Genomic DNA, 21,754 nt, shown 5'->3' on the forward strand with positions numbered 1-21,754 from the left:
AAGTCAGCCTGGCGCTGTTGCCCACAATTACAATAGACGCGAGACGGCTTAATTAGTAAAACATTAACTGGCAGGATTCCTATAAGTAAAAATGTACATATTTAAGGAGGCTCATTGTAACATTTATACCGTTTATTTTATAATATACTAATTCGAATGCAAAAGTGGATGTAAATTGCCAGAAATTAACATGCAATGTGAAGAAAAGTCCTTTCATCCTCTGCAACCGTGGCATTTGGCAGATTCAGGAATAAATAATCTTTTGTGGCAAGGGTATGCCTTATCAAACATATGCAGATCAGTACTAATTAATGCTAATTAAGGTTTCCTGTCTATCTAGTTGGAAAAACGTCCAAATGTTATGAAATCCAGTTAGTATGCCTATTACGCTAATTGTTTTATATGGGGTGGTTCTTAATTAAAATATGTAAATTGACCTTAATTGCTATATACTAATGGGGGTTCATGTTATCTCACTAAAAGTGACAAGATTTTGAGGAGGGGTACTTAAATGACTAATTCTGATAAATCCTTAACTACATGACCTTTACTCAAAACTAATTTTAATTGGAAGTTGGCTGAAGAAACATTTTTCTTCTTTGTTTCTTTTTAGTTTTTAGCAATGTAAGAATGTTATTCTTCTTTGTTAATAGAAGCGGTTGAGGGGCGTTAATTACATTTACAAATAGGTTAATTCGACAGTTTACTGTTTATAGTTACCAAAAAGGTACTGATAAATTCTCAAGTCATTCCTGAGGAAAGCGAGTTCTTGTCGAATGTGAGTTCAGAGCCAGGACCCTGCAGGTGAGGTGACCGCGCTAGTTAGAACACGCGTGGAAGTCCGATGAGGCAGTAAGGAGTGCTGACAGGTGCTGGGTGGCTGATTCGTATCTGAGTCACTTCTTAGGAAATTTTTTTCCTGTACAAACATTAACTCTTATTAATTGGAATTAAAATCTCATTGGAAATACTTAGATTAAATAGACTGAAATGATGTGCGTACGTTTTACTGATCGTGTTTTTATTATTTAATTGCAAACAAATTAAGATGTGTATGCCCAAAACCAGTGTAAATGAATATACATGTTTTTATTTTTTCCACTATGCTAACCTTATAATCACAGGATGTAATGTCAGCAGAGCTCACATAGTTTATTTTCCTCTTTCATTTGGAACTAGTTAACGTGCAACTGTAATTTAAAATTGTAATTTAAAATCCTTCCATGAAAATGTGAGAAAGGGGCTTTGTAAAATACTGTCATATGGAAATGAGCATGGAACCAAGATCACAGGTTTTCTTTGTCAGACGAGACTCACTGTCCCTCTCTTCCCTCAGGACATCGTGACGAACGTCTCGCCCAGGATCATCCGGGGGACCACCTCCGGCCCCCTGTATGGCCCAGGACAGAGCTCCTTCCTGAACATCGAGCTCATCAGCGAGAAAACGGCAGCCTACTGGTGTCAAAGTATCACCGAGCTCAAGGCCGACTTCCCAGACAATGTGAGTGTGATTTAACGTCGGAGACAAAAGAATTGGCATAAGTTGGTGAATGTTTATTTAAACATCAATTCATAGGCTTATAAATATTAATGTGCATAATATATTTTATTAAAGAATCTGCCAGTTGCTTTGCTGATGCATAGGAAGATAAAGAAGACGGAAAAGCTCAAGGACTCATAAAAATCCGCCCAGCGTGAGGCTTTGTCATAAATGGGAGGCTTGCACATGGGCGCTGTGTCCACAGGAGCCGGGAGAGGCGTGAACCCCGGGCGTTACTGGGCCGCGCCGCGCCGCGCCGCGCCGTGTGTGGCCGGCGCTCACGCAGGGGACGGCCTGCCTGACCGCGAGCTGCGGACCGTCCGTCACGTTCAATGCCAGCCCGAGGCAGGGGCAGGGGCTCCTCTCATAGAATTTGTTTCTGGGTTTTTGTTCCAGGGGGAAAGAACTTACCAAATAATGTAACACCCTTTATGCTAAATGAGTGAAGGATCTTTTTATAAAACCGTTTTTCCTTTTAAAGTAGGGTGCACAGATATTACAGGAAAGTCGGGCTTACATACAGTACTTCATTTCTTTTTTTTATGTTGCCAGCAGTGTTTTAACCTATGGATGGATAGATAGTATTTCCTCTTCCATGGCTGGCCAGAGTTGCCTTACTGCCATTCATTATTCTCGCTCTCTTCCTCCTGCCCCCTCTTGCCCCCGCCCCCACAGGTACACACACCTCTCCCTCCCCCCTTTTCCCTCCCCCCCCTTGCTGGTGGTGAATGGAAGTTCAGGGCAATGTGTGTGTGTGGGGGGGGGGGTAGAAAAGATTTTTTTTTACATTGATTCATCACAGACAAATAAGAATACTTCAGGTATTCTAATGACACATAGTTTAAAATCTAATGAAATTTCTGGATGTTTGCCCAGGAACTGATGAAGGAGAATCTTACCAGGGACTTGAGAGAGACTGCACTGTCGCTTAACCCACCCAGTTGTACTTTCTTCTAGAGAACTCCGAATGTCTCAGAATTTCTCTCACCTCGAAGCAGAATATCATCACACACAGCACAGTTTATCTTCCTCGAGCCCGTCTTTCGGAGGCGAAGGGGCCTATCAGGGCCCCCGAGACCCACCGCCCTCGCATCAGGGTCGCCTCCTTTTCCGGGCCCCACGGGCAGAGACCTGCGGCTCGGTTACGCGGTCGAGCGGAACAGCCGCCACTCCGAGCTCCTCCCGTCGCAGAGGGCGCACGTCTCTGGGGAAGCTTCCCCCGGAACGGAGGACAGAGTCGTCAGCCACACAGAGAACGAAGGGGCCTTTCGGCCTGGTCGGCCGTGTTAAGCGCTGTGCGAGGTGCTGACCGTGCAGTAACACAACACCGCCACCACCACCGCCTGGGCACATCTTCGCCGTGCTCGGTCTGTGCCAGGGGTGCCCCTGAACGCTTCCTGCACGTCCACACTCACGGAACCCTTTGACCGGCGGCCTTACGAGGCCAGTTCTGTGGCATCGTCCCCGTTCGCAGACAAGGAGGCTGAGGCACGCACAGGGGTGGGGAGTGTGCCTGAGGCCACGCAGCCGCCCTGCGGTGATGCTGCTGTTTGTTCGAGCTGGACGGTGGCTGCGGGTCCGAATGCTCTGAGTTGTAATGGTGCCCTCCTCGGCGGCTGGCTGGCTGACACAGTATCTCGGGCCCTTCAAGTTCAGTGTTACTTTTGAATACAACGTAAGAACGGCATGAAATACAATTTCCCGAACACCGCTTTGGTAGCACTTAAATAAACCAACGTAGCTGGGGAAAAATCCCAGTTCCTGAAAAGTAGCTCTTAGCAGGGGCTTGTGCTGAGCTCGCCACCCCTCCCTACCCCCTCTCGGGCAGCGGGGCGATGCTGCCTGTTGTCACGGGCTCTGGGCGGTGACGGGCAGGACACAGGGCAGCCGCAGGGAAGGGCTCGCGGGTGATGCCGCCGCCCAGCAGGGAGGAGGGACACTTTTCCGGGGTCCTCTCCATCTCCCTGGAAACGGTTTTCCTCTGCAAGCATGCTTTTTCTCCCGAGTGAGAAAACAGTGCACACGCCGTTCTCGTTGCTGCCCTTGGCTGTTGAGATGATGCTCACCATTCTCTTCGTGCATTCTCGGAACTAATCTTTGACGCGTGCACTCGCCCTACAAAAGGTAACGTTTACATGCAGCGACAGTGGCATTCTGCTCTGTGCCCGGAGAAATAACGTGCAGGCCCTGCATCCCCGCCGCGCGGGAGCAGGCCGCCCCCCGCCGTCCTGGAGTCGCTCCGAGGCCAGACCCGAGAGGCTAGATGGAAGACGGAGACCCTCCCTTTTCACGTTTAATTATCACTCTCCCCGGAGTTTCGCACGTCCTTCTCCACTGCGTGGCTGCCACCTTTAATGACGGGGATCGGATCATGCCGCCCGCTGGGGCCGCGGCTGCACAGGGGCGAACTTTCCTGAGAAAGAACTTGCACCGGGGTCGTAGAGGTCTCTGCTAACATCAGGGGCGAGCACCTCTGCTTCCAGAGAGGAGGCGCAGGCAGGGGACAGTGAACTTGGAGAGAGCGAGGAGAGCACCCCGAGTGTAAAGGCATCGAGACGCCCTGAAATATGCTGTAGGCGCTTGCATCTTCACCACCAGAGTTCTAGCAAAGCCCACACGCACCCTGGGCTTCCGCTCGGCTTTCAAGGGTTCCTTCTATTTGCCAGGAACTAAATTCGGCCCACGGGTCGCTGCAGCGACAGTGTACTGCTGAGAGCATTTTGTTGTTGTTGTTGTTGTTCCCAGGCTGCAATTTCGCAGTGCTTCTTATGCAATGCACTGTGTAACGAGGGCTTACAGGAACCCATTTTAAGTGAATCCTCCTCTTCTCACTGCGAAAGCTTTAGACATCACACACTTAGGCTTGGAGAGAAAATTCCACCCAAAAACGCAGGCTGCGTGTGTGGTGCGGAGGCCGTGTATCAGCGAGCCGAGGCTGACGTGTTCTGCCCTGAGCAGGCGTGGACACGGGCGTTAGGCACCGGACCGGAGGACTCCGCAGTGCGTGGGCTGGTGACCACGGGAAGCACGCGTGGGCTTTGTCAGGGATATTAGAGCGGGGGGGGGGGGGTAGTGGGCCTGTAAGTACACTTCCGTGACAATGCACCCCCGCCTGCAGGGCCGCTGCTGCCCCAGCTCCTCACTGAGGATCCGCACCGCACGCAGGGAGCAGTTCCCCTGCACGCCCCCAGGCGGCGCTGTCCCACTAGTGTCCCCTCCTCCAGTGGGTCCCTGCGTGCCTGGGCACCCTGGTGACACCCAGGCAGGCGCCTTCTGTCTGAAACGTGGTTTTGAGTGCATGAAATCAAATCCACAAGGCTACAAAGGGTTAGTTGTGGCCAACTGAAGTCCTCAGAATGTTTTAAAATAGGTGGCGCAGTTACGCGCGTTAACCCCTAGTGAGGCCCTAAAGAGGGGTGACTATCGTAGCGCTGACCGGGGCAGCTCTGGCGGCCCTGGTGACGCCAGGAGCAAGGGCATGCGGTTTGCGGTAGTTTCTCTTGAGCAGGCAAGTGACCGGATCTGAGGGCGCCACCGCGGTCACTGCCTTCCTGGCTGAGGAAATGCTGCGTTTCGGGGCCGGGGGACAGAGTGAGAACGTGTACGTGTGTTCCCGTGGAGCTCGTGAATGTCCGGTGTCCCGTCGAGGGTGCCCTGGGTCTCAGGTCCGGACCAAGTCCCGTCGTCCTCCGCGGCCGGTTGCGGCCCGGACTCTCCCGCGCAGCCTGGGAGCGAGGACCTCGGGTTCGGCCTCAGCCCAGCTCAGCCGTTCCAGGGCCCCAGAGACGCCGGCATCGATGCAGTACCTTTGCGTGTGTGTGCGTGTGTGTCCGTGCACACTTCTGTTTAGAAAAGTAAAGCGCAGTCACACGGAACGACGGCGTACGTGCTGTCGGACCACGGGGTGCCCTTGGCTGTCACGTCCGGAGCCCGCGGAGCCCGCACAGCCCCTCAGCCCTCCCGCCTGGAGTCCGCGGAGGGTGCTCGCGGGCCGGCAGCTACTGAGCATCCTCGCCGGAGGGAGGCCCCGGGGGCTCCCGCTGGGAGGTTTGGAGCTTGTCCGGTCCGTGTTTCCGTCAGTCTCCACACTCCCCCGTGGGTTCATCTCAAACGCGTCCGGGGGGCGTGGAGCGGCCCCCCGAGGAGAGGGCTGCTCTGTGCCCCAGTCTCCCTGCCGGCCGGAGCGCAAGCAGCGATTTCTGGGGCCAGGCCTGCCGCCTGGAGGGCTAGAGGGCGTGGGCGTGACCTCCCAGCGCTCCCCCGCTGAAATCCAGGACTGCCAGGGAGTCACGCTGCCTCACCGATCATTTAAAAAAGATCTGTGTAGTCTATAAGAAATAAAAATATAAACGAACCCTAACAGTAACGGAAATTTTAAAAGTTACGGTGGGTGGGGGCCCAGGAGTCCGACACGCCTGTGTGAACCCTTCCGGAATGGATGGAGTTAGGGGCTGCGGGCGCGGGGCGTGGAGCCAGGGTGGGCGGGGCCCCAGCGTCTCCTCCGGCCAGCGGTCGGGGTGGTCCCCGCCCCCACTGGGTCCCCCTGCGACGGCAGAGCCGACCCGGGTGCTGGCTGCCAGGGCCCGTGAGCTGTGTGTGGGCAGTGTGCCTGACACGCTGCAATTACTCACGACCGTAAGTTACATTAACCAGGATGCTTGTATGCATTCAGCTTTTATTCCCACATAAAATAATGATTTGTTTTTACGAAATGTTCTGAAAGGGCTATTGGCCACGTCCGAGGGAACAGTGTGTTTGTAGTTCTTGAGTTTATTGCCCAGTTGATTCTGCAAACACGGGAACTAACTCTAAATAAAGGGCCCTATTTCACAGATAATTACCAACTAAAACAAATTAAAGACGGACTCACCAAGTACGCTTCTGAGTGACCCTTCGGAACTGGAGCTCACGGCGCGCCCCGCAGAACGTCAGGGCTTCTGGCTCCTTGTCCCGTGCGGTGTGCACGGGACGTTCTTGCTTTGGTGGTGGTCAGCTTTCGGTTAGAGTAAGACCTCAGTAATGGGAGTTGTTCTTGTGGTATCAGGACACCAGCAACTAAAAGGAAAAGAGGTTTAATTCCCCAAAATCCAGAGCAGCCGTAACGATGAACCGGGATGGGTACGTGGTCCCCGTTCTGTCCTTGGCCGTGGCCCCACGTGGCTGAGGCCTGTCCTGAGACGGGACTTCCACAGTTCTCAGTAGGAAATGTACTAGCCGCAGCCTGGAAGCATCGCGGAAACAGGATTTGCATTCCACGCAACATCAAACAGTTTGTGAAATCTGTGGAACGGCGGACCCTAAGGCCTGGAACGCCCGCCAGGAGGGGCCGTGGTCACGCAGAGAGGGGAAGGCAGGGGAGATGGGCGGTGACAGAGCCCCGGGACCTCTCCGGCCCGTCACGGGGTCAGGAGCCAGCGGCGTCCCTGCGGTGAGGCGACGGGGGCCTGTCCAGAGAGGACAGGTGGCCGGAACTCCCGGGACAGAGCCCCGGGAGCGGAGCGCTGCACGCAGTACACCAGTGCCGGCCGCCGCGAGACCGTGAGCCAGGTGAGTGCGCACCTGACGGAGGCGAGGAGGGACGTGGCGGCGAAGACTGCGCGAACCGAACCGCCGGCCGGACTCCGAGGAAACCTGAATGGGTGGCCGCCCTGCGCACCCTGGGCAGTGCGGCCGCCGCTGTCGCGGTGTCGGGCGTCCTCGTATCCACCTGAGCACGGGGTGCCATCCCCATCCGAGCATCGGCGCGATGGTTTTATAGAATTTGACAGGCGGGTCCTCAAATTCGCATGACAACACAAAGGGTTCACAGCAGCCCAAGCAATTCCAGAGGAACCGAGTGGACAGCCTGGAAGCTTCTGATTTCGAGGCGTATTCTTCAACCTCAGGGATCGGGGCGCTGTGGTGCCAGCGTGGAGACAGAAAGCCGGGTCAGCCAAGGGGAGCCCCCAGCCCCGAGAGCAGCCCAGGGGTGGGGGTGCGGGGGTTTCACTTCTGACGGAGGCGCCAAGTGAACGAAGTGTGGGTAGTCTCTCCAACAAGCGGTGCCGGTAACACCGGTGTCCACGTGCCAAAGGAGTACGTGTCGACTCGTATCTTACCCAGGGTACACAGAGTAATGCAAAATAGCTACAGACTTAAATGACAAGTGTAACAGTATGAAACTACTTAGAACAGAGGAGAAAGTCCCTGTCCCCTTAGGCTGGGCGCCTGTTTCCTAGACACACACCCGAAACACGGTCCTGGAAAGGAACCAGGGATGAATGAGATTCCATCCATGTTAAAGATGTCTGTTCTTCAGACCCGTAGTGAAGAAAACGAAAACAGCAATGGGGAAATATCTGCACATCATCTACTCGATAAAGGACTTGCTTCTGGAATTCTCAAAACCCATATATAAACTTTTTATAACGTATAGCTTCTGTAGAAGTGTACTTCAATAGGTCGGTTTTAAAATTAGGTTCAGTGTAAAACTACAGTAGCATTTTCCTGGGGTGCGCCTGGGAATCAACTCCAGGTTGCGCTGAGCGGCTGAATCCTTGTCTCCCCGCCTTTACTCGCTGCCCCGTGTCCACCCGAGACCCTGGGTGGGGGGTGCCCTCCACGAGGCCGTCCAGCATTTGGGTCGCGTGCCCTTTGCCGTGGAGTCACGGGAACTGACAGGAGGCCAGAAGCGACCCTAGGAGCAGCGCTAAGAAGCGGAAGGGTGGTTGAGGCATTATCAGACTCCGGCTTCGTGAGACATGAACGCGCACGTGGTCCGTGCCGTCCGGTCAAGGAAAACGCGGCAGAAGCCCCACCTGCGCTTTCTAAGCAGCCGCCTTGTGCACGCGTGAGCTGCCTGCAGCACGCTCTCCCCAGGGTCCCCTTCGCTGTGCCGCTTGCCAGGCCGCCCTCGGGGCGACAGCGCTGTCCCCCGGCCTGGAAGGATGGCGGCGCTGCCCCACGGGAAAGAGACCGGGGGCCGGCAGGACGCTCCGACCTTGGACTCGGGGCGTCACGGACTGGCTCCGGAGGGCCGCCCTGGAAACGGGGTGTGCCTTGTGCGTGCTTGCCTCGTCACCCGCTGGTGTCCCAGGAGAAGACAGGCCCTGCACTCAGACACCTGACGGGGCTTGCTCAGCGGCCCGTCCACTTAAGGTCACTCCGGTGACCTCCCGCAGCCGCCGCGCTCTGTTGTCGAGGGGAACACAGCAGCTCCAGCACAGTCCTCTCCCAGTGTGAGTGTCTGTCAGGAAGCCAGGGGAGAGGAGGGGTGGGGAGACCTCTGCTTGCCCCCCACCGTCAGTCCGTCCCTGCACGGAACCTTTTCTACCCCAGGGGCCTCCTCCTCTTGTTAATGCAGAGACCACCGTGGAAGTAAGCCCCACGGTTTTGTCCGAGGCCCGAAAGCAGAGGCAGTGACGGAAAGACTGTCGTTCAGCATAAGGCACTGCGGTTCCAGGTGTCGCAGCGGCTTGGTTACAAGCTGCAGACGGCGTTTTAGTTTGTGTTGGACGGGCCCTCCCCCCAGGGCCTCTCCTCCCGCTCCAGGCACTGCGCCCCTCTCCTGGCGCTGTGCTGGGGGGTGCGCCGGGGGCGGGGGGTGCCCCAGAGGTGGGCTTGTCCCGAGGAACTGACTTCACGTTTCCCCCTTAGGTCTCCGGAGACAGTCCCTTGAAATTACTCTTTTGTTCCTTCAACATCGTTTGTTTTTTTTTAAACAAACACTTAACAGTGCTTTTTTAAAGGCTTGTATTTGCCTGCTTTAATAACTGTTTTTCTTTCTTAACCACTGTTTATGGTCGGATAACTGATTCAGTGTAGGCAGAGTTTTAAGGGCGATGTTGTTGACCCACACGTGTATGGTCTGACTACTTGGAAACCGTCTAGAAGAACCGTCCCGGAGGCACAGGGCCGTGGGCTGCACCACCAGGCAAACACACGTCCTTAAATTACTGCAAATAAGGTAAACGTTGGTGGAACAAACATGTACGAGCGAACCTTTTAATTTACTGAGAATTGTACTCCATGGGATGTGACTTCATTTTAAGAACCAAAGTTACAAAAATACACATTAGAATGAGGGCCATTGGGGTAAAAATATATATTAATACAAGCAACCTACGACTATCCATTTGGATAGCAGACAGGGAAGAATTGGTGAATGAAATTCATCCGTACAGATACAATATTTTTAGGGGTCTCTTCTACCCAGAGTACATTTCAGACCCACATTGGAGATGGGGGCAGACTTAAAGGGAGGAAGGAAGAGAAAAAACGGCATCTTTGGGCAGTGAGCCCGTCTCCAAGGCATGCCCTGAGTCTGGGAAAAGCAAAAGAAGCAAAAAGTGGCCGAGGGGTTTTATGACTTCAGAACGCAGTCGCTTCCTAATTCTGTGCAGCCATTTCCAGCCGACGCATCTGTGCGCTGGCCTGCTGTCACAAAGAAGACGTGGCCCCCGTGCCCACTTCCTGCACGAGGCTGGTGTCGAGGGCACTCCTCAGACGGCCGCGGTGCCACCTCCAGGTGCAGGCAGAGCGTCTGGCACACACACACATTCCCAACAGGAAAATAAAAAAAAAAAAAAAAAACCTAAGTCGAGCTTCCAAGTACCCAGGAATGCCCACGCATGGGTTCCTGCTGGTTTTCACCTGGGTTCCCTCCCCCTTCCAGTGGGGCGCTGCTGAGCGGAGGCTGGGAAGGGTAGTCAGCCAGAGGGAAGAGAAGACGCAGAGGCCTAGATAACCCACAAACTGGAAAATGGGCTCCCCGCCAGCCGAGACTGGGCCGTGAAGGGGAGAGAAAGAGCTCCTGCTTCCCTGCCATCGGCCTACATAGCAGCTGACCCGGCCCAAGGGAGGCGTTTGTGAGTGTCGCAGCTGGCTCCTTTCGTTACCCTTTGAGGGTTTTTTTTTTCCCCTGAACTAATTATCCATTATGTACATGCAGCCAAGAAATGCGTTATCGCTAAAGGTGGTTTTCAGGTGACTGTCTCGCTTCTCATGCGGCGGAAATGCCGAGAGCGTTAATAAGGAATGAGTTAACTTTGTGAATAGAGCTGCTTGGGGGAGTTGCTGATCTATATACTGATTGCCCAAAAGGAGATTTGGTGTGAAATTTTATTCATGCAAAATTTAGGAAAGGAACTAGACAGACTAATCTTTCCATAATAAATAATTAAACTTAACTTTGTGCTGCTCCCTGCATTTTAATTTTTTTCATTACGTATCCTTTAAAACCCCCAGTATTAAAATGATCAGTGACATATCTGGTGCTTGATTTAGTTTAAACCATGAGTTTAGCTGTGGCTCTTGGGTTTTAAGGGGCGGGGGTGTTGTAATCTGTAGGGAATGAACGCGCAGACTCAGAGAGCTGTGCGTGCGGTGCGTGTTTAAGGAGTGGTCGGAAGCAGTGCGGGAGTCAGCGCGTGTAGTGACAGGTAACGCCATACCACAGTAATAGTTGCTGCCGTTCAGGCTGTAATTACACCTCCGTCACGGACGTGCCACAGACCCTCGTACACGTCCTCGTCAGCGAGGGGCCCTGTGTCTCGTCCGATGACTCAGAGTGCCGCCTGTCTCCCTCGGCCTGACGCCTTCCCGGGCCTCCCTTCCCGGTTCAGGCTCCGCCCCGCCAGCCAGAAGAGATGCCCCAGGATTTGGTCGTGGCCTTGAAGTTTGGGCAGGACTTCCAGTCCGGATGCAGGAAGCCAGAACAGATTACCACTCACTCCTGCCCGAACCGCCGGAACGAGTCAGATGAACTGCAAAATCAGATTTCTGGAAACCTACCAGGGGTCTGAGAAGGCCAGTTAACCTCACTGAACTCAACTCCAGGGGGCCCTCAGCTCCTTTTCGGGGAGAAGAGACTCACGAGCGCCCTGTTCCCTGGAGAAGCCGCGCGAGGGGACAGTCACCTTACGGAGAACCCGGGACAGCCTCCCCGCGTGTCTGGTGGTGGCCCTGTTTGGCGTGGTGGATGATGCACCAGGGTCCCTGGGCGCCCGGACAGGGAGACCCTGCAGGCCTTTCCCAACCAGCTCTGCCCGCCAGACCTCTGGGAGCGGCGCCCGCCAGCTGGGGGCGCAGCAGCAAAGCGGGGTGCTGCACAGCAGGACCAGGGCAGACGGGGCGCTGAGGGCCAGCTGGGGAGGCCTGGGAGGAGCCGCCCCCGCCCCCTGCCCCCCGCCCCACCCCAGGCTCCACTCGATAAAATCCAGAATATAAAATTATACTCGATAAAACCCAGAACAGTGGAAGTGGCCCAGACAGTGACTCCTGCTGATGCCCCCCCGCCCCCGTGTTTCCGGAACACCCCGCATGGCTGCGGGAGGCTCGTTGCCTCTCATCAGCTCAGGCAGCGGCTGCGCCTGGGCGTGGAGCCGTGTTCCTGGAAATGAAGCCACGTGCCCTGTGCGCCCTGTGCCACAGCCTCATGGGGCGTTGCTCTGTGCTCCCTGCTCTTCCTCCTCCTCCTTCCCCCTCGTGCCTCAGCAGCTCTTCGCCATCAGCGGCTCCTGGTCTCGGTTTCCCTGGGGCCCACGCTGCCCCTGCCACCTGGGAGCAGGAGCCACACCTGCCGCATCCCCCGCCGGCTGTGGAATCTTCCACAGCGGCAGGTGGACTCTTCCAGGACGAGCTGGGCTCTTCCTCCCCTGAAACAGCACCGTCTGCGGCCGGGAGAGTGCTGCAGAATCCGCCAGACAGTCCGGTGGACTTTTCTAGAATCCCCACCTCCATCTGAGTTCCTTTTCCTCTCATCAGTACCTCTCCTTCCTTTTTCCATCCCTAGAAGTCAAGGTTGTCATAGCTTCTGGCTTTGACAAAGACCTGCGTCTGTTAAATGCAGTTTGATGTTCACCAGCAACCCCGGAGACCGAAACGGCTGCTGGGTAATTTGACGGGAGAGCCAGACGGGTCCCGGGCCTTCAGCTTGTCCCTACTGTGCGTGCGTGTGTGCCGGGAAGGTCCTCGTTCTTTTCCACGACTGCCTGTTGGACTCATTTGGTCATTTTTACTTTTCTGGTCCTGTTTTCTCACGGGAAAATGCATGATGCTTTTAACGCAAGGAATCACTTTATATTCACGTGAATTAGAACTAGAGGCAGTTTTAATGCAGAACAACGAAGGCGAATTGTGTTTCGCAGAAAGCGGCCGAAGCAAATAGCTACATCAATACCTCGTATCTACTCCCTACGTCTCTGTGTAACTATTAATACCTCGTCCATCTCAAAACCTCAGAAACACTTCCTTGCAGGTTATACTAAACCAAGAAGAGAAAGGAGGAAACCCATGTGTTAATTTATTTACTAACCCCTTGTATACATTTTTTTTCAATAAAGTGATTATAGATTAGGAATGTCACGATATTCAAGCACAGCTTGTCTGTGTCAAATGAGGAATCTTTTCACGAGGGAACCCCAGGAAGGCGAGACGCGTGGACGGAAGGGCGTGTGTCGGATACGTCCGTGCGCAGCTGGACTGACAGCTCTCGCCGCCGGGGTTTCCCCAGGGAGACAGGGTGGCTGGCGAGCAGGAGGCTCCCGATCCCTACAGCGCCCCGTTATTAAACTGGTAACACAATAATTCCTCTGCTGCTGGGAGACCTGACAGGGTGTGCGGTGTTCACACTCCCGGTGCACGGGATTGGATGTTCTAGGTGGGTTTTAATAAGAAGCGTATTTCATTTCCATATTGGGGGAAAAAGGGAAGCGAACACAACATAATAAACTAAGATCAAAATCAGATATCCCAGGGAGCAGAATGTCTAAAGGATATGTTTGCTTACTGTATTGAGCTCTTCCACCGTGCGGCCGACGTGGTCCTCTTGTTTAGAGAACCGTGCATGGTGATCAGTAATTTGTGGAAATTAAAATTTGCATACTCAGTTTTCAGTATGTGCCTGTAAGAAATAGATGCTAATTTTAGGTCACTCAGGAGGCAGAGGAACTAGCTGGTCCTTGGCAAGTGCGTGTTATTTATATATATGACATACATATATATATATATAACTTAAAACAGCTCAGAAGTAGGGGTGGAGCCAGGGTTCGAGACAGACACAGAAACACAAACAAGTAAAAAGACTTTAAAAAGAGCAACGGTTCACCGAGGCAGCCGTTACTGACCCGTGTCAGAGACGAGGAGAGTGCACCCGAGAGACACGAACCCCACTGAGGCCCACAGCTCAGGCGGGCGGACACCTGTCACTCACAGGACGCCCGGATGCTGGAGCCGCAGGACGCCCCGTGCAGAGCTCAGGGCGGGACGTTTGCGGTCAGTGGGCAGCCAGCCTGCCGGCAGGGGTCCTGTCGTCCAGTCTCTCTCCGTCCACTCTTTAGAAAACCAGTTGATGTTGTGTGGCTGTGTTACATTTGAGGGTCAGCGTGGAGAAAGAAGGGTGGGACGGTCTGGGCCCCTGAGAAATCTCTCGGGGCGGAGGTGGAGCCAGGCCTTCAGCAAAGGGGGCTGGTGGGCGCGTCTGGGTTCAGGTTGAGTATTAACCCGGGGGGCTCGTCCCAGTGCTGCGCCCAGCAGCCCCCTCCCATCTGTTCAGACTGTGCTGCGTTTGCCCGTAGCTGTCCAGGTCTTGGTCCCGGAAGATTTCCAGATAGGCTCTTCTCCGCCTAGGCTGTTTCTCCGCCATGCAAAGTTTGGCGAGCACCAGCGACCACAAGAGAGGCGGTCTGCCAGCGGCTTCCAAGCCGTCCAGGGCCCATTTCTGATGGAAAAAATATACATATTGCTGTCTGAGTAGTTGCTGGCACAAAGCAGTGTTTTCAGAGTGGAAGCGGAGGGCGGTCCGAGTGTTTGGCGGATCAGAGAGGGGAGCGTTTGCTCCTCCGTGACCCGGGGGGCGTTGCCCACCTGCCCCGGGCTCAGCTCTGCGGGAACCACGGGCGAGGCGTGCGCTTCTGCACCGCCCGCGCCCGCGAGCGCCGCTTCCTGTGAAGCGAGTCCGCGTAGGTGCAGGCAATGGCGCGGCGTGAATGAAGTCCTCTCAGGGCTGTGAAGAACCAAACTGCCCCCTTTGTAATGCGTGCTGTAGTGTGCCGTGTCTGTCCGGTTCTCGACAGAAAGGGATCCAGTCCAAACTCTGACAGACCGAGAAGTGGGGAACTCGGCAGTCCGGGGCACCAGCGCCATCGGGAGGCCCTCGCGGGGGCCGCATTCCCCTCGCCTTTGCGCTGGTGGTGGGGCGGGGGCAAGGGATGGGGGCGCAGGACCGGACCAGTCGGACGCCCTGCCTTCGGGGTGGGGGCGCAACCCTGCTGGGGGGACGGGACAAACGTGAAGCAACAGCTGCAATGTAACAATTTGCAGAGAAGACGCTGGCTTCGGTCAGGGAGTCCTTGGAAACTGTGTCGACTGAGAGCGGTTTCCCTTCCCGTCACCCTGCGGGTCTCCTGGAGTTGGCTCTTCTCCTTAAGGAAGACTTTTCCTTCTTCCTCGCTAGCTCCAGGAAGCGCGGCTTCACGGGGAGTGAGAAGGCCGTGCCACTCGCTCAGGTGTGTTGATTTAACGGAGGAACATTTAGTGGGAAAGTAGAGGAGACTCATGAGTTTGTGTTTTACGAATGAGTCACCTAGTTTAATAAGTATTCCTTAGAGAGAGGCCTCAGACAGATGCATCGACGGAGCTATTGCAGGGGCCGTGACGTGAGGAGGAAGCTGACTCCTTGCAGCAGACCGGGAGCCGGGGCGGGGGCGCTGGCCGCCCTTAGCCGGCTCCGCAGGGGACGGGCTGTGAGGGGCAGCCCCCCACGCCCAGGGGGACTCGACCCTTGCGACGGGCACAGCGGCGGCATGTTCGGCGGAGAGCGAAGCCCCCCCCACAGCTGATGGAGCGGGCGGGTCCGTGGAGGGGGCGCAGCTCCGTAGAGGGCCAGCGTCTTGGGCTGCTACTTGTAAAAGCCACGTGAGTTGTCCACGGTGTGTCCCTCCTGCTGCACAGCTGAAAACGGAACCACGAGATGGGTACCAGCACGAGTGTCACCACGAGTGTCACCAGCGTGTGTGGCACCCTCCCGGGGCGGCCCGTGTAGGCGTGGCAGCCCGGGTGGGGTGTGGGGACCTGTGCGTCACGTGGCGGTGCGGGAGGGAAGGGCGGCGCTCTCGGCCTTTGTTCGGTGACTGCGGAACCGGGGGTGTGGGGAAATAATCCAGAAGGCTCCGAACTGGAGTTTGCCCTTTAAATCAGATTCTTCTAGAGGCTCTTCTTTGCCTTAGTTTAAGTCCTTAAAGCCATCAGTGCTGTAGTTTTTAAATGCTTTTTGAAGATACATAGTAATTGTCAAAACAGGAAGCACCCGATGACCCGGAAGTGCAGCCTCACCCCTTTCCCCCAAGTCTCACTCGTGCAGACCTGGACACCGTGCTTCCTCAGGCAAGGGTGCGCTGACCGATGTGTTCTTTAAACTCACTTCCAAAGTGGAAAACGTTACGTAGTAAGAAAAATGCATACCCTCCCCTTAATTTAGAGGGCTGCAAGCCCCAGCCACGTAATTACTTCCTTCTGAAAGGCTACTTTTCTCCCATTTGGTTTGAAAGTTTCAAAGGTCATGTAATTAATTATATGTGAGAGATAAGAGATGATAAAACAACAGCTCATTGTTTTTCCCCCAAAACAGCATTGATATTAGCATCTGTGCATTCATGAGCAAGTGACAAAGTATGAACACAGAGAAAAAGGGACATCCATTTCAGAGGAAAATATACTTTTTTATTTGCAAATTTTCAGTATATTATTGGGGGGGAGGAGTATCAAATTTTAAACCCTGAGAAGGTCCCTCAGTGTTGCTTTGCCTTAGAAGCACTGAAGCATCGATGACAGAAAAATGTGTTTTCAGCTCAGCAGTTGAAAGAGCTAATATTGATATTAGAAAAATTCTATGAAATGACTAATTAAGCAAAGAAATTTGTTTTTTCCTGTATGCGTAATGAGGTGAATGCCCTTTGCATACATTGCAAATATCAGTGCCTGTGTTACGTTAGAAGTGTGTAAGTATGGCTTGAATACCGTTCCTTGATTTTAATTAGGTCACGTTGCCTTTCGAGTATCTTCATTTACCAGGAAATGTGAACGTGACAGGGACTTTGTTGCACGTGCTGTTTCGGTTTTACAGTATGCAAATGAGGAGCAAATGCCAGCACATCCATTGTGCTGCTGTGTAGAGCTGGCACCAGGAAGGTGCCAGTCGCTCTGGAAAAGACCCAGCCCTCTTCTCCGTCGTAAGCCACAGTGCCAGCCCTCTGAGAAGGAGCCTTTTGGACTGGAATTTGGAATACAGACGCAGCCCTGAGATGTCTGCAGAATGCCGGGAGCATCTCGGTTGATTCCGGAGCTCCAGCAGCGTATCAGGGGAAGGGAGTCATTTATCAGTGCTCAGTGACGCAGCGAGTGTGTCATTCGTGGCGTTGCATTAATCACCACCTTGAAAGGGGAAGCCTCGAGAGGTGTGTTTCCGGGCCGTCGCGTTGACCAAGGTCGCACGTGCTGGCAGAGGCGGCAGCTGAAAGTGGAGGGGGAGGCAGCCCCCTGACCAGCTGTGGAGAGCGTGCTGGTGGGGCAGGCGGGGCAGGAGGGTCTGATTGCGCGGAGGGAGCCGGCGGTGGGACGGTGTCTCCTGCCGGAGGAGGAGCAGCAGGGCGGAGGAGAGGGAGGCTGGGCCCGTTTGCTTTCCCATTCTCCTGCTTCTCGCTCAGCACCCTCCCCCGCCGGTCCCCAGCGGGGCGCTGCTGAGGGAGGCTGCTCCCCGGGGAGCAGGGCGGTGGCTGAACAGCTGCAGAAGTGAACAGAGAGACAGGGCAGTGGAAACACTGTCCGTGTCTCAGGCAGAGCGTGGGTGGAAGGAACACGTCCAGCTTTGTGTTTTGAAGGCATGTGGACCTCCCACTGCCCCGTCCCCTCCTCTCCCCGCGTCGTGCCCGGTCCCAGGACGCTGCTGTGTCCTCAGCCCGTTGTCCGGGCACAGCGGTGACCCTGGCCCTCGCCCGGCCCTCCCAGCCAGGGAGGCACGCACGTCTGGGGCCCACAGTTCTGCAAGCTCTTCTAAGGAGGAAACAATTTAACCTCGATTCTGACAAAACAACATCAGCCAAGAAACATAATTTAATAAAAAAAAGTGTCCTTGATATAAATGTTTTCTAGCATTTAATGAAATCTTAAAATAATTGTTAAAAATCTACAAAACATAAAACAGCGCATAGCATCTCCTTCTGTGGAGCCGTCTCTTTTGTGAAGCTGTGCGAATTGACAGGCACGTTACGCCCGCACCGTGGCACTGCAGAAAGGTCAGAGGGCGCAGAAAAGTGGTCCCTTATGCCCTTTCCAGCGGCACATTTTTCAGAGTCTTATCTGTGAGCGTTTAGAGCCAGAGGGCTGCTCTGTCCCGAAATGTCATTGTTTGCTCTCTCGCCAAATCGTGGGAAATGGCAAATCTGAATATGACATTATTTCCTTAGTCATAAAAATAATCATTGAATTTCATGAAAAGTCAATGTCAAGTATATAACCCCGTGTAATTCTCGGAATGATCCCTATGAGATAAGTCCAGTGAGGCAGCGGATGCGGAAGGACCCTGAGGTGATGTGTGTGTGTGAGTGTCCATCCCCCAGGGTGGGGCCCCTGCGGACACCCCCCCCCCCCGCCCCGCACAAAACGCCGGCACCGCCCTGTGCCCGGAGCAGACTCCTACCCTGGCGGGGTTCACTCCAGCTCAAGGGAGGACGGCCTGGACCATGAACTAAGACGACGGAACCACAGAAAGCGGCATGGGAAGGAGGTGGCGTTGGGGGTGGTCTGTCATCACAGACGGCGTGTCTCTGCCAGCAGCCCGGGCAGCAGCGGCCCCCAGGCTGCACGGCGGGCTCCGCTGCGGGACCCCTGGGGCGCAGTGACGTGCAGTTGGCGGAGACTGAGCTGTGTGTTTCCAGGGGTCCTCGACTCCCTACAGCCATTGCCTTTAACAAGCATTCATTGCATTTAAGAATTCTTGTATTTGTTCCTTCTTTCCACGAGCGTTTGGTGAGTCCCTAGCACGTGTCAGCACGTTGCAGACACAGCAGGCGGTCCCAGCCCGCAGCAGGGACGCGCGTGTGCGGGGATGGACCAGCCAGGGGAGGCCGGGCGCGGGGAAGGCCTCCCGGGGAGGGCGGTGTCCAGGCCTGAGCCGGCATGCTTGGCAGGATGGTCCAGAATTCGAACCCAGTGTCTGGCTGGTCAGAAGCCACAGTTTTAGCCCTCGCCTGAGTAAACCTGTTCCCCCCACGCATCGGGCTCTGGCCTCCACGGCGTGTGGCCGCGGGGTTTCCCCGAAGCTAGACGGAAGGGCCTGGGGTTCCTTAAACACAGCGCCCCACGCGGTCGCCCTGCCGTCCCTCCCCCCGCCTGCAGCACGCTGGCCGCTGTCTGTCCCGTCAGCTTCCAGCAAGCGCCCACGGCTGACCGCGGGGTCGAGCGGGAGTCGCGCGGGTGCGAGCCGCCGCCCCTCCCCTCTGCCCGCGCTGCGCCCCGGCTCGCGCCCTCTCATCACCTCTGTGTCAGTCGACACGTGTCTCCGCTCTCGCGCCATATGCTCCGGGAGCCCGGGACTCATTCCTTATCCGTCCAGACGCAAGGAGCAGACGCGCGGCCAGCGGAGCACCGAACACACGCTCCCTTCGGGACACAACCGCGCCTCGGCGTGGCTGGAGCCCGCGCCCCGCCCGGGCCGTGCTTCGGGGTCGGAGAGCCGGCTTCACCCCAAGGCTGAAGCAGAAGGGGGTCCGCCTTCCCAGCAGGGTCGGGCAGGCGGCTGGACTGGGACTGGGGCGCAGCGTGGGAGGGCCTTCACTGAGAGTCACGGGGGCGGGTGGGGACACAGACCCGCTCTCCGGGAGCGGCGTGGGCAGCACGCTCAGACTTCTCTGCATGACCCGGGGGAGGGCCAGCCCTGCTGTCCTGCCTCCGCCCTCGGGCATGGGGGACACCGGGTGGGTGCCCGGTCACCTGGGAAGTTAACGAGGGTCACTTTGTCGCACCTGGAGGCCCGTCTCTGTCCTGGTTGCTCTGTGTCCCGTCCTGACACTTCCCGAATGCCCGGGCCTTCCGCTGCCCCTCCCTCTCCCCGAGGAGGGGCAGGGTCTGAAGCCAAAACCGTTGTTCTTTTCCGTCCGGAGTCTGGGTCTAACCCTGCCCCGGAAGTCCTGGCCACAGGCCCGGGCCCTGCCCGCTCCCTGCATCCTTCGAGTACCTATGGAAACAATGATGTGCGTGCTCTCTGCTCCTGCACGTGACCGTGGGGGCGCCGAGACGGCACGCGGAAGCGCTGCTCGTGGTCGCACACGGTGGCTCCCAGGGACCCTGCCTGGGCCCCCGCAGCCCTGGGCTGGGCACAGCCTCGCACAGGGTGTAAGTGGCAGTGGCAGCTAGATTACCTCTGACATGTGTGGGACACCTGCCTGGGGCCGGGAATCCGAGGGGACAGATGCGCCAGCAGCCTGGGCCTGAGGCCGGCTGCTGTCCCTCAGCTCCGCGGCCCTGAGGCCGCCGTGCCGCAGCGGCTCTGTCTGGGCGGCGGGGGAAAAAAGTGCTGGGAACGCTCACTTGGGCGGGGAAGCCACAGCCACCCAGACGGTGTGAGCTCCCCGTCGGCGGCCTGGGACCCTTCGAGGTGTTCCAGCTGCTTTTCCAGGTGGGGCTTTATGATGCCCGTTTACCCAGCGAGGAAGTCCAGTGTCCTCCCCAGGGTGGGCCGTGCTGTCCGCGGCAGGGTCAGGGTGCTCATCATCCGGACGGCTGGCCTCGGAGCAGGGGGGCCATGCCTCGGCACAGCCCCCAGTGCCGGCCGGGGTCCTGCAGGGCCGTGCTTCTGTCACCAACCTCTGACACACCGGACACCGCGACGTGCTGTGACCGGGCAGGGGACTGCCGGCCACGCTGTCGGGGAGAAGACGGGAGGAGGCGCCGGGTCCCGTGTTTCCCACGGCTGGACACGTCCTCGCTGGGTCAGCACTCATATTAATAAGCATGTCTGCACCATTGTATAATTCAGTCAACCCCCCCCACACACAGACACATTTGTGTGACCCCCACGATGCCTCCTGCGGCTGGCAGAGTCAGTACTATCTCCGTGTTTACAAACGAGAACGCAGAGGGCCCGAGCAGTCAGGTAACGAGCTCACGTGATCGGAGGGGAACGGGGAAGTCTCCAGTGCAGAGACTCGCTCCCTTTGCTTCGCCACAGCCACCTGCCGCGTTACAGAGGCTTCTCTCCGACAGGTGCGTCGTGACTGACTTGCACAGAGAGTAGTTTACAGCTGGGAACACACGTGTGCACGTGCCCGTGTGCCCTCGTGCCCTCGCGCCTGCGGCGGCGCCGCCACCGACTGACGCTCCTCTTCTCTCTCTCCGGAAGGTGCTGATCGCCAGCCTCATGTGCACCTACAACAAGGACGACTGGACGGAGCTCGCGCAGATGGCCGAGGTACGTACGACCCGTCAGCGGGCCGGGGCTCCCCGTCTGCCCCTGCTCGTTGGAAATGAGGAGCCGCCGCGAGGCGTAACCCTGCAGCGGTAAAGCTGAACGGGGAGCGGGGACTGGGAACACCTCGTGGTCATCTGTCTCCCCGGCGTGTTCTTCCCGTTGACGGACATGTAACTGTGCAGAGGATCCGTGCTCTGAAAGGGGTCCCTCGTACTCCACACGCCCCCTAAAACTCCTTTGCTCTGTGTGTCCATTTCCTCTGTGTTTGCGTCGTAAGCAAACTGTACCTTCTGATGGACGCCACGATACGATTTAATTCCGCCTTAGAGAGTCTAACGTGATCCCGCCTTGCCTCCAGCCACGCTAGGGTGACGGCGAGAGGAGAAATCGTGAGTCTGAAACTCTTGCGTGTTTAAACCGTGAAAGGTGTGTTGGAGACTATTCCAATGTGAACACAGACACGCGTGAAACCGGGGGACCGGCGGCTCCGGGACGCAACGCCGCTCGGCAGGCTTTCTGTAAAATAGCTGAACCCCGCCCGCCGCGTGCTGCCCAGGGGCCTCGAGTCAGGGCTTCGGACAGGAAAACACACACTGACAGTCACACCCCGAGGTCCATCGTGCTGCCATGCACACTGCCCTCGACGGGTTAGCGGGGGTTCCTCGAAGACCCCTCAGGCACGGAGAAGACTAACCCTGACGGCGCTGATGAACCGGCGGCGCCGCGTGACAAGCTGCCGTGCAGCTTTCGAGGGCGTCCAGACACGCTGATCT

The 21,754-nt window shown here is 56.2% G+C and overlaps 1 protein-coding gene across 3 annotated transcripts in view; it reads left to right on the top strand.

Moving 5' to 3' along the window:
- The window catches only part of DPYD (dihydropyrimidine dehydrogenase), a 461,487-nt gene that overhangs the window by 287,886 nt on the left and 151,847 nt on the right, over positions 1 to 21,754 (top strand). For all 3 annotated transcript variants that reach the window (XM_045816671.1, XM_045816673.1, XM_045816672.1), the window contains 2 exons: positions 1,337 to 1,501; positions 20,913 to 20,981. In XM_045816671.1, the coding sequence (XP_045672627.1) occupies positions 1,337 to 1,501; positions 20,913 to 20,981 (234 nt within the window). The remainder of the gene's footprint in view (positions 1 to 1,336; positions 1,502 to 20,912; positions 20,982 to 21,754) is intronic.

The sequence above is a fragment of the Phyllostomus hastatus genome, unplaced genomic scaffold, assembly GCF_019186645.2.
Source record: "Phyllostomus hastatus isolate PE091 unplaced genomic scaffold, TTU_PhHast_1.1 phas_scaffold_216, whole genome shotgun sequence".
NCBI lineage: Eukaryota > Metazoa > Chordata > Mammalia > Chiroptera > Phyllostomidae > Phyllostomus > Phyllostomus hastatus.